The sequence below is a fragment of the Neofelis nebulosa genome, chromosome 8, assembly GCF_028018385.1.
Source record: "Neofelis nebulosa isolate mNeoNeb1 chromosome 8, mNeoNeb1.pri, whole genome shotgun sequence".
NCBI classification, from domain to species: Eukaryota; Metazoa; Chordata; class Mammalia; order Carnivora; family Felidae; genus Neofelis; species Neofelis nebulosa.
The window spans coordinates 78558204-78571026 of record NC_080789.1 but is presented as its reverse complement, the minus strand read 5'-3'; the positions used below and the strand labels follow the sequence as shown (position 1 = coordinate 78571026).

General features: G+C 39.7%; 2 protein-coding genes across 8 annotated transcripts in view; one reads left to right on the top strand and one right to left on the bottom strand.

The window, feature by feature from the left end:
- Nucleotides 1-340: 340 nt before the first annotated feature.
- Nucleotides 341-5956, top strand: ETFBKMT (electron transfer flavoprotein subunit beta lysine methyltransferase). 6 transcript variants are annotated; one of them, XM_058743169.1, is made up of 6 exons: nt 341-610; nt 758-910; nt 1517-1667; nt 1986-2428; nt 4490-4620; nt 5427-5956. In XM_058743169.1, the coding sequence occupies exons 4-6, from the start codon at nt 2103-2105 to the stop codon at nt 5768-5770; spliced, it is 801 nt and encodes a 266-aa protein (XP_058599152.1). In that variant the 5' UTR covers nt 341-610; nt 758-910; nt 1517-1667; nt 1986-2102; the 3' UTR covers nt 5771-5956. The 6 variants fall into 6 exon arrangements, with proteins under 6 accessions (XP_058599152.1, XP_058599151.1, XP_058599154.1 ...); XM_058743168.1 differs by having other exon boundaries at nt 341-628; XM_058743171.1 differs by lacking the exon at nt 758-910.
- Nucleotides 5957-6120: 164 nt separating this feature from the next.
- AMN1 (antagonist of mitotic exit network 1 homolog) overlaps nt 6121-12823 on the bottom strand; it is a 61637-nt gene continuing 54934 nt past the window's right edge. For both annotated transcript variants that reach the window (XM_058743174.1, XM_058743173.1), the window contains one exon: nt 6121-10974. In XM_058743174.1, coding sequence (XP_058599157.1) covers nt 10901-10974 — 74 coding nt within the window. In that variant the 3' untranslated portion in view covers nt 6121-10900. The remainder of the gene's footprint in view (nt 10975-12823) is intronic.

The window sequence follows — 12823 nt, the reverse complement described above, 5'->3', positions numbered from 1 at the left end:
TATCCTCATTTTATCTTCCTGCCTTTTCAGTTCTCCTGTACCTGGCATTCCCCATAGGTACAAAATTCAATTTGGTCTTCTTCTGTTAATGTATTTAATGTCAATTTAAGACTAAGATCAGCTGGAAGAAGCTTTGAAGGGTAGAGGAAACGAAGAGAAACCTGTTTCCTCTCCAACACGTGCCTGGCACAAAGCAGATGCTCCAGTTTGACTGGATTTTGTAGAAATCAGAGTTTGGCCGTCCCCTGTTCCCAGAGGGAGGTGGAGCGCCACCTCCTCCGGAAGCCCTGTCCCTTTAAGAAAGATAGGAAAAGGGAGAGAGAGGCTGCTGGGAAGGAGGGCGGGGCCCTCTGCCACCCGGAGCAGCGCGTCAACCTCCACGCGGGGGCTCGCAAACGCCAGGGGCGCTTCTAAAACACGCAGGAAAAGACGCACTGGGTCCGGGGGCTTAGCTTCCCTGGGCCCTGTTAGCCCAGCCTGGTAAGAAGAGGACTGTGCCTGTCCCTTTAAGGCTGACTCCTGTTCTCCTTGGAGGGAAATAATGTGGTCACACACACAGTTGGGACTTACCCTTTTGAACTTCCCCTTCTTTCCTTAACAGTGCATACAGGTACCAAGTGTCCTCTACGTAAGTCGCGTGTTCATAACAGATGCTTCATTGGTGCTGGAGTGGGAGGGGGAAGCGTCGGTCTAAAAGACATGGTGTCCCAAACCAAAATCAGTTTTACGTTTGTTCTGCTGTATTTTTAATCTTAAGCTTGTGCGATTCAAGGGCTGACCCGATACTTCTAATAGAAGGAGTCCAGTGAGAAGGCAGGCTGTTAGAGACCCTGGGATCCCGAGGGCACGATCCGGAGATGATTAACACGCGCTGGAAGTCTGTCCCGAGTTCACACAAGTGGCCTGACAGGTATTTTAGCCTGCCTGTGTTTTGATATTTTAATTGATCGCTTGCATTTACAAGTGGGAGTTTATGTGTAAATATCTGGGTTATTATCTTGGGAAGATCTGGCAGTGTTCTTCCCTGGAACCAGTTTGCTGGCCTCTTTGGACGATTGAGAAACGATCTCCAGTTCGCTACAGTCTTTCTGTTACAACCATTGGCATCACTCATCACCAGTCTGGACCCTAGTAAGGGTTTGAGTTTGGGGCCCCTCCTCTAAATACTGGAGTGGATGGATATATGACTATTTAAAACATTTATGTAGAACAGATCAGAGGTCCCAAGTAACTGGGTGTATAGTTCGTGTTTAAACTGCTGTTCCTTACTCTCGCTTATTCTCATTCAAGGTGTTTTTCTGTTGGAATAAGAGTTTTTGGCCCAGGCTTGGGAAAGATGAGTCATCAGAGATATTTACAGAAAGATATTTGGGAGTTGATATTCTTTTGTGACAATTAAATCCACAAAGTTTTCTTTTAAGGAAAACATCTGAATCTTGATTACATTGATGTTTTATGCCACAATTTTTATTGAAATAGAGTGTACTCAGTATGATTTATATGTCTTTGTCCACAGGCAGTTATAGTTTGTTAACCTCCACAACTCTTGGCAAGGCTTCATAAAAGCAAGACCAGTGTTTGCCCTGGTAATAACTCTGCCTCACCCACTAGAATCTAAGCTTCCTGAAGCCGCAGACTTTTATTTTGTTCAGGGTGCGTGCTTAAAGGTAAGTGATTTATTCAATGTGTGAAATCACTTTAAAGGTAAACCTTACTTTATGTAACAGGCATGTTCCCAAGGATTTCTCTCAGATTCAAATGCATGTATATTTGTTCTAAATTATTAAAAGGCTTTTGTTGTGAAAAGGCTTCCTTTTTGAAAGGTTGTATTTTCCTAAATTGATGCACCAACACTTCCATCTGAAATGAACTTACACTTGTGAATCATCTGCTACAGAGCTTACACTGTAATATTTTCTCACTGTGTAATGGGATTTGGATGTGTCAGTGAGCCTTGGAATTTTCAGCTTTATTTCTGTTTTTAGAGACGCACAGATTTCCAGTTGAGATCAGAGTGGCAGCCAGACCCTTCCTTCCTCATGAGGAGCAGCAGCTCTTGTCAACAGCATCACTGACAGAACCTGTGTTTTGGAAAAGGACTGATGGCTTTGAGCCTGGGTGGGAGAACATTTGCACCATTTCCTGTGAACCACTCTGGTGTCTTTCTGAAAGCTGTGAGAAGCAATGGTCTTCCCTTGTTTCCCTGGAGCCACAGCCCCTGGAGAAGAACTGGAAATGTTTTGGATCCTGAGATGAAAGCTTTCCTGGAAGAGAACACTGAAGTCACCAACAGAGGCAGCCTCACTCCTGAAATCCGGTTGCGGCTTTTGACGCCAAGATGCAAGTTCTGGTGGCAAAGAGCTGACCTGTGGCCCTACAGCGATCCTTACTGGGCAATCTACTGGCCAGGAGGACAAGCCCTGTCTAGGTACTGCCCTAATTGAAATGGGAACCTTTAAGGACCATTCAGATCCTTTCTGTTTTCTACAGATCCTTTTTTTCTGCATTCTCCTTCTCACAAAAAACCAGAGCAAATCCCTAAATTCTTGTTTGTTTAATTTGGAACAGTTTACTTCAGGCTTATCAAGGTAATTCCCCATATACAGTTCTCTCTCCAAGAGAAACCCTAGGGTCAGCTGTCAAAACCATTGCCAGCTATAAATGATCTGGAAATTTCACACTATTCTCAGGTTCATGGTTCCTATTATATGGCCAGTGCAGAGTTCCTAGATGGAAACTAAAGCCCCAGTCCTTCAGCTTTCCAGTTTAATTTCATAAATATTGCTCCTCGAGCCTCACACTCCCTCCATCATTGCATCTTCTCAATCTCTCAAAGAACAAGAGATATGAGTGGGCCCCACAAAGGTTCCCTCTTCTGTAGTGGCTTATTGACGTCTCAAGTGAACTCTGGACTTGAATCAGCTTTTTTTTTTTTTTTTTTTTTTAAAGTAAGCCATATGCCCATTGTGGGGCTTAAACTCATGTCCCCAAGACCAAGGGTTGCACCTCTACTGACTGAACCAGACAGGCGCCCCTGAATCTGCATTTTTTAAGGTCTCCTAATTCCCCAGACTGCAAAAGTGTTTTTTTTTTTTAAGTGTATTTATTTATTTTTAGAGTGAGAGAGCACATTCGAGCAGAAGAGGGGCAGAGAAAGAGGGAGAGAAAAAATCCCAAGCAGGCTCTGTGCTGTCAGCTCAAGTCCTGGGGCTCCATCCCACGAACCTCAAGATCATGAATGAACCTCAATATCATGACCGGAACCAAAATCTAGAGTCGGAGGCTTAACCGACTGAGCCACCCAGGCACCCACAAAGGTGTTCTTTAGAACATTTTCTCACACATTCACACTATGCTTTTTACTAAAACACAGCTGCTGAAACAAAGGCAAGACCTTGGAGCATTTCAATCTGGTCTTTGCTCTTGGATTGGTAAGTGATTAAACCTGTTTATGCCTTGAGGTTCTAGAGCTCTGAAATGAAAAGGATAAGGACTTCTCATTCACAGGTATCATATGGCCTAACAGAATTAATGTTGCTTATAGTTTTAAATGTAAATTACATAAATGTAAATATAGGGCTTTTCAGAGAATGAAGATTGGAAAGCTTTCTAGGTATTAAACAATTCTGATTTTCTGGTCATTGTTGGCAAATTTTCAAGCTTTCTTCACTTACATCCTACCTTAAAAATATTGACATTTTAAATGACATCTATTAAAGTGATTGTTTATCAACTTCAAATACGAATTCTTTAACAGACTGAATCAGAGGCTGCACATCGGTGCACCCACAGATGTGTTTTGTTTGGCCTTGTAAGCTTAAAACAAAAAATCAGTTGCTAACATTTTAAAACTTGGAAAACTTCATGTAAAAATCTACTCTGACTTGAAAAACAGGACTATGTGATAACATGGGATTTTGTGTGGCAACAGTGAGCTGAAGATGGGGTAGCAGCTCTCCCTTTAGCCTGGCCATGGACACCCCTACTTTGCCATAGTCCCTGCTGTTCTTCACTTTCCACTAGTAAGGTCGAGTGTCAGTTGATATTTATTTCAGGGTTTCTCATCCATCTTCATTGATAACTATTTATCCCTGGTCCAAATTCTTTAGTTGAACTGGACTTTGTGCCTTACCAGAGAGGTCATTATAATGTTAGCAGTAGGTAAAACCATTCTAGGATGAACAATCAAGAGGAGACTGAATTTCGGATCTCACTTACTGAGTCCTGATTGTAGCAGTATTTTGTCTGCTTATATTCTTGGTGCGTAACAGTTTCTGGATCCTAGTAAAGTGCTCAGTCACTTTAAAACGACACATTTTTGGTGGGTGCTTGGCTGGCTCAGTTGGTAGAGCATGTGACTTTTCATCTTAGGGTCATGAGTTCAAGCCCCATGTTGGTGTAGAGCTTTAAAAAAAAAAAAAGGCTTTTTCTTTTCTACTTCTTACTGACCTTCTCCCATCTCAGTGTTTTTTTCTTTCTTTCTATTTAGGTATCTTTTGGATAATCCTGATGTTGTCAGAGGAAGGTCTGTATTGGATCTTGGGAGTGGATGTGGAGCTACAGCTATTGCTGCTAAGATGGGCGGGGCATCGAAGATCTTGGCCAACGACATAGACCCTAGTAAGGATTTCATATTTAAAATTATTTAAAACTCAACTTTATTTTCTTTCAGGATAAATATCTATAGATGCCTCAATGTGATAGCTTATTTCCATGCGTATTTTGTAATCTGATATCGTGAACTTACGTTCAGTGGGATATTGATATTATCTGTGAGGATCCTGTGAGGCCTAAACTGAAGTAAATTTTTCTTAACAGGATTTATATTTATGTCTGTCAGATATCCCAAGGCGATACCACCTGGGAGCCTGGGAGTACTCACTGTTAATTTCTGGGCTGCGAATTTCCTGAAATATGTAGGTTGTGTGTATTTGATCCCAAACCGAAGTGAGGAGAGGCCTTGGGTTCTTAAGGGAGATTTTAGTCCATTAAAACCCAAGTTGAGACAGGTAAGTTTTAATTTCATCTGAGTTTCTTTTAGTTTTCAGTTTTACTGAGGATTTAGCTCTTGAAGATCCTGTTTTATACAGGGGTCTCAGTTCTAACTTGCCACATTGCTCAAGCCCAAGGTTTGTTTCCCTGTCTCCTAGACTAACAAACCAAACCTCTTGGTTTCTAGGTCAGCAAATGTTCGTTAAAACCTCCACAGTTTTAGGTGTTTTGTGTTGTTTTGTTTTGTTTTCAGGATATCCATTCATATATCTGAAGCAGTAAATGGTTTCTATTGGTATAAACTGCTTTACCTAAAAAACAACTTACAACAAAAGGGAAAAAATATTGTTAGGAGATTTTCTGAATCACTTAAATTAATCAATAGGGAATTAAAACTGCCCAGCATATACCAATGCATTATGTTCTTTTTAAAGTTGCAGGAATGGCTGTCACACTGAATTGTGAATTGAACCAACTGAATCCTTTTCCAATTTTAACTAAAAACATTTTGGATTTGGAACAAGATAAGTGGGACCTTGTTGTGCTTGGAGACATGTTTTATGATGAAGACCTTGCAGACAGTCTTCATCAATGGCTGAAGAATTGCTTTTGGACTCACAGAACTCGAGTACTGATTGGTGACCCTGGGCGACCCCAGTTCAGTGGACATGGCATTCAACATCAGCTGCACAAAGTGGTAGAATATTCACTTCCAGAGCCTACTAGGAAGGAGAACAATGGATTGACAACAAGCACAGTATGGGATTTTCGGCCTTGAGTTGTCCAAGTGCTTCTAAGATGAACATAGCTATGTTTGGGTTTACTCCTAAGAGACCTGCCAGTTTAGAGCATGCAGTTCCTGTTAAATGGCAAATCTTGTTTCCAAAATGTGAAGGCTTAAAGTTTTGTCAGCCGTTGTCACGTAGTTCTGCATTATGCCAAATGTACAAATCTCTACCTACAATTTTCTAGTTTTACTGCTGTAGGGATAGAACTATAAAAGACAGTACCAAAATGGTAGCAACATGTAATTTAAGTAGTGGAGAGAAATGAGAAAGTGTGGCAAAGTCTGTTCGTGTAGTTGAGGACAACTATATGATATATCTTTGAATTAAACACAATACAAAATATATAAGAATGCTGTATTTCCAAAAAATTACCTGTAAAGATCAAAGATGCAGTTAGTATGGTACAGAGTACACGGGCTTTGGAGTCAGGCAACTCTGTCACTTTCTAGTTGGGATTTTCAGGTAGTTAAGCTCTCTGAGCTCTAATTTCCTCATCTATAAAATTGTAACAAAACTTGGTAAACCTCACCTCAAAGGCTATTATATTAAATGAAAGCATAAAGTACATAATATATAATAGGACCTCAATGGACAGTCATGCATAAAAATAAGGATTCTAGAATTTCCTACATACTCTGTACTGTGACACCTTATGATGCCTCTTTATGTCTCTCTAAGGTTAGCTAGAAATTGGTTATGCTACCACTACATGTCCCAGGTTGTGAGGATCTGATAAATCAGAAAAAACCCTATGACATAAGTGAGAATGTAAAGAATATGTACAGTATACCACTATTTATATAGAAAAGATATACATATGTACTTACATATATGTTCACATATAAAATACGTATTTGCTTGCAACATACATAGACTATCCCTGAAAAGATAAATAAGTAACTGGTAACAGTGGTTGCGTTCGGGGTAGGGTACCAGATAGCTGGTAGACTGGGGTGGGAGGGAGACCTAGGTTTTACCTTTGGGTCTTATAATTTTGTACTAATTATATGTACTACATTTTCTTTCTTTTCCTTTTTTTTTTTACTTTTTTTTTAATGTTTAGTTTTGAGACAGTGAGCACGAGCGGGGAAAGGGCAGAGAGAGGGGGACAGAAAATCTGAAGCAGGCTCCACCCTGACAGCAGCAAGGCAACGCAGGGCTTGAACTCATGAACTATGAGATCATGACCTGAACTGATATCGGACGCTCAACCTACTGAGCCTCCCAGGTGCCCCTATGTACTATATTTTCTATTCTCTAATTTAAAACTAAACACCAGCATCATATATGTTACAAGTGAAGTAGAAGATGCAGCCTTTCTAATGTGCTCTCACATTCTTATACACTGCTTAGGAATTGTTTATAACATACGCATTATATGTAAGCTTTCTAATAATACATGCATGCCACTGGGATTAGGGTACCAAGGAGATGTGATCAGTTATAGTCATACAGCAGAAATGTGCAGAAAGCAGTAAAGGACAAGGTGTTGCTTAGATAGGAAAATAGGATAATTAGATGGGAATTTTGGAGCTGGGACTGCAGAGGAACTTGGGATTCTTGAACTTGGATGTTAGAGTTTATTCCAGCCTACTGAAACAACTCTTGTGCATCTAATTCCTGCTGGTTTACTGGGTCTCAAACATTATCAACTGTACATTTTTATTCAGCCTTGGTTAAAATTAATAGAAATTATAGGCTACAATGGCATTGGATGATATTTGAGAGGAAGGAGTTTTGTTGACATATCCTTTGAAGATTCAGAGTATTCTGCTGGTTATTGCCCTTCTTAGCAAGATAAGAAAGAGAAAATTGGAGAAAATTACACTCTGGAGCACTGTGGAAATTAACCTGAGACAAAGAGAAGATTTAAGCTTAAATATCTACAAACCCTGCTTCTATTATCCTCTCTTGATGATTTATTTGGAGGGCACAAGAAGGTCGTTGAGGTATCCAAATGTTACTTATTTTAAAATCTCCCATGTATATAATGGTGAGCTGTGAATGACTTCATAGTTTAACAAACAGGTTTGTATTAAGACTATTCACATTTAGTGGTGCCTGGCTGGCTCAATTAGTGGAGCATGGGACTCTTGATCTCACCCCACGTTGAGTGTAGACATTACTTAAAAAAATCCTTTTTTTTAAAAAAGGACCATTCAGGGAGCGCCTGGGTGGCTCAGTCGGTTAAGTGTCCAACTTCGGCTCAGGTCATGATTTCACGGTTCATGGGTTCAAGCCCCGCATCGGGCTCTGTGCTGACAGCTCAGAGTCTGGAGCCTGCTTCAGATTCTGTGTCTCCCTCTTTCTGCCCCTCCCCTGCTTGCGTGTACTCTCTCTCAAAAATAAACATTTATTTTTAAATTTTTTAAAAGGTTTTTAATGTTTATTTTTGAGAGAAAGAGAGAGAGAGAGACTGAGCATGAGCAGGGGAGGGACAGACACAGAGGGAGACACAGAATCCGAAGCAGGCTCCAGCCTCTGAGCTGTCAGTGCAGAGCCGGATGCGGGGCTCAAACCCACGAGCTGTGAGGTCATGACCTGAGCTGAAGTTGGACACCTAACCAACTGAGCCACCCAGGTGCCCCAAAAATAAACATTAAAAAAAATAATAAAAAAGGACCATTCAATTTTAAAGTGGTTATTGATATAGTTGGATTAATATCTTCCATATTTGTAACTGTTTCCTATTTGTTGCCCGAGTTCCTGGTTTCCTTTTGGTGTTCTACTCTTGTCCTGCCTTCTCTGCTTTAAAGTTTTTTTTGTTTAATGTTTATTTATTTTTGAGAGAGAGATGGAGCGAGAGACAGAGTGTGAGCAGGGGAGGGGCAGAGAGAGGGAAACACAGACTCTGAAGCAGGTTTCAGGCTTTGCGCTGTCAGCACAGAGCCTGATGCAGGGCTCGAACTCATGTACTGTGAGATCATGACCTGAGCCGAAGCCGGGCGCTTAACTGACTGAGCCACCCAGGTGCCCCCTGCCTTCTCTGCTTTAAAAAAAAAATTTTTTTTTTAATGTTTATTTTTGAGAGAGAGAGAGAGAGAGAGAGAGAGGGGAGGGGCAGAGAGAGAGGGAGACAAAGAATCCGAAGCAGGCTCCAGGCTCTGAGTTATGAGCACAGAACGTGAAGTGGGGCTCAAACTCACAAACTGCAAGATAATGACCTGACCCGAAGTCAGACGCTTAACTGACTGAGCCACCCAGGTGCCCTGTGCCTTCTCTGCTTTTAACTGAGTATTTTCTATGATTCTCTCTCTTCCCTTAGGATATCAATTATACATACTAAAAAAATTTTTTTTAGTGGTATACATTTATAACTAGGCCGAGTCCACTTATAGTACAAGCAGTATTGTAGCACTTAATGACTTTCAGTTCAGCTTTTATCTTTTGAGGACAGGAGTGATGACTTCCAATCTCTCTATAACATTGGACTGGAAACTGGAAGTACGGGTATTATTTTTATTTATTTATTTTTGTCCTTTATTTTTTTCTGTGTCCATCAATTCAACAAATATTGGGTGCTTGTTATGTACCAGATACTGTTCTAGGTACTGGGAATACAGCAACGGGAAAAAATTTTTTTCTGCCCTCGTGAAGCTTATATTCTAGGGTGGGGAGACAGATAGTAAACAAAAAATAGACAAGATATCAGATGGTGATAGATGGTAAGGAGAAAAATAGAGATCAAGGTAACAGGTGAGGATGATAGAGATAGATAGGCATGGGGCCCTGAAATTTTAAATAGAAATAGCTAATACAACCAGCAATATAAAAAGTCAAGAATATTAAACTGCAGAGTGCTTTAGGAAGATAATCCTTTACAGATCCTAAAAAGCTGATCTTTAGATCTTAAAACTTGTTTCCCCAAGAGAGGAAAAAGCTACTTTGTTTGATGTTTACTATTAAATTTTATTGAATTTGTCTTTAGGGGTAACTGGACGGCTCAGTTCGTAGAGGAGGTGAGTCTTAATTTTAGAGTTATGAGTTCAAGCCCCACATTGGTGGAACCTACTTAAAAGAAAATTCACAGGTAAAACAGGCTTTACCCATTTTACACATATACATATGTACCACCTTTGAGGGGCAATATATATATCCATACTATAAACATACCATATTTATAAAGTAATTAATAGTAAGGTCAAGAAATGGAGTTGACTGTGTAAACCCTCCTTCTAAACATGTAGAAGAATTTTGCCTATGCTATACTTCCCTTCTTTTGCACTACATCAGAGTTAAAATAGAAAATCTTTAAGAAAGTCCCACTGAGACAGGCTCATGGCACAGGGAATATTCTGAATTTGGGGGTAGTTTAAACACTGTATATTTCACTGTATACGTGTGATCATAAAAGAGCAATACGTTTGAAAAGGAAGACCTGTGCTATTTGTTTCACAATGTGAAACCAACAGAGCTTTAGAAACAGCCTCTATAATGATATGTTGTAGCTACTCATTCTTACACATTCCTGAATGCAGTTTTTAAGGAAGAAATTTCATAGATGCATAGCACGTATTTGGAAAAAGTAGCCATAAAAAGTAAGTGGCTGGGCAAGGGCCTCAGTAACATTCATATGCTGAATGGCTGAGGTGTATGATGTCATGGGTTTATGGCATTAAACTATTTCTTTGTTTTATTGAAATATTGAATTCTGGGAAGATTTAAAGGCCTGATGTTCAGCTTTCCTTTTAGCCAATGAGCACTTAAATACTTCAGGAAGGTAGGGGCCAGAAAATAGTTAGGAAGGTAATTATGCCTTTAGAGATACTTAGAATTCTAATGGTTATTCATATTGGTAAAATTTCTCTTATAATGGCTCAAATATGTCAGTAGGAGAAGGAAATCTCCAGGGAAAACTGGTAATTTAAAACTTTGTTATTTAAGAAACAAACACAATACTCCCCCCACCCCCACCCCAAATACATCAGAGGGCATGCTAGGCTTACCATGTCAAAAACAATGACTCCTCAAACAAACATAGAATAATACCACTATTAAAATGTTTAAGAGTCTAGTTAACTTCAAAGCAAAAACCACATTATTGGAAAGCCAATCTCAAAAACCATTGTTTCCTGGGAATGTAGTATGAAGATCATTGCTTTGATAGGCTTCAATAAGCATCAATAAACAGTCCAAGTCACTTGCTTTAGTTTGTTTGGGCCTACTAATTGCTCCAGGACTTCTCGTGAATGATCTACAAAAGAAAACAATGACAATATATTAACTCACAATAATCAGAAATATTTATTATGTCCTCAATATAAACTAGGGGTGATAATAACTATTATATCTCATAGGGGTATTTAAAAGATTAAAGGGCATGATATACAAAGAATAGCATACAACTAAAAACATTTAATTAATGGTAACCTTCATTTATTAGCTGCAGTGCACATGTCATAGTAATACTTTTTAAAAATGGGTATTCATTATTTTCTCTGTAATTTCATCTTAATTTCACCAACCAGAGAGTAATGGTATAATTTCACCATTAGTCTGTGTTTGAACTTTCCCAGGGTCCTGGTGGGAAACAGACATACTAAAGTGGTGTGCTTGAACAGGGTTTAACGAAACAACTATTTACAAAGGAGTGAGCAGGATTAAAGAAAACCTATGGTGTGGTAAAGCACCTTGGAAAGCTGCAATATAAATGGTTAGGGGAAGGAGCAGTTACTAGGAGAATTTGACCGGTAGGTAAACATTTTCCACATCATACAATATTATTATAAAGCATGATTTTTAATCGATAACTATTATATGAATTCATTATGATTTAACCAATCCATATTATTGGACATTTAGATGTTCTCAGTTATTCATAATGTATAGCAGCAGTTTTAATATGGTTTACGTTTCTTTTGCAAAATTGATTTTATAAGATCTTTTAAAAATATGAATTAAAGCAAAAATACTGATAAAATGTTACTGCTTTAAAAATTATTCACAAGTTTACCAAACTTGTTCCATAGATACAGCCTATGTTGTATATACAACAGATCTCCAAACTAGTCTTGGAAAGTTTCTAGGTTAGTGGTTGTTAGTTACAGATTTCACAAACCAATAGAAAAAAAATTGGGCCCAATATATGGTCCCTAAATTTGATTTTAAGAAATACAAAAATAAGCCAAAATGCCAAGATTTAGTGCAAGCAAGAGAATCAGATTGTATGAAATGAGAATTATAGTTCAAAAAACAAAGGTTTATATCAGCAGCTATTTTTTTTTAAAAGCAGCTTGTAAGTGAACAAATGTAGTTATTTTGTCATATAAATATCAGGGGTGGGGGTCCTAGGTGGCTCAGTCAGTTAAGCGACCAACTTCAGCTCAGGTCCTGATCTCACATTCCTGAGTTCGAGCCCTGCGTCGGGCTCTGTGCTGACAGCTCAGAGTCTGCTTCAGATTCTATGTCTCCCTCTCTGTCTGCTCCTCCCCCACTTGTGCTCTCTCTTTCCCTCTCTCTCTCTCAAAAGTAAATAAACATTTAAAAAATGTATCAGGGCGCTTGGGTGGCTGGCTCAGGTATGTCCAACTCTTCTTGATTTCAGCTCAGGTCATGATCCCAGGGTGGTGGGATCAAGCCCCATGTCAGGCTCCATGCTCAGAGTGAGATTCTTCCTCTCTCTCTCTCTTCCTCTGCCTCTTCCCCTTGCTCTCTCTAATGTAAATTTAGAAAAAAAAATTTTCAACGTTTATTTATTTATTTTTAATTATTATTATTTTTTTTTAGAGAGAGAGCGTGTGCGAGTGTGAGAGGGGCACAGAGAGAGAGACACACAGAATCTGAAGCAGTCTCCAGGCTCTGAGCTATCAGCATAGAGCCCGACGTGGGGCTTGAACCCATGAACTGTGAGATCATGACCAGAGCCGAAGTCCGACACTTAACCAACTGAGCCAGCCAGGCGCCCCAACGTTTATTTATTTTTTGAGAGGGAGAGCGAGAAAGGCAGAATGTGAGTGAGGGAGGGGCAGAGACACAGAATCTGAAGCAGATTCCAGGCTCCAAGCTGTCAGCACAGAGCCTGATGCAGGGCTCAAACCCACAAA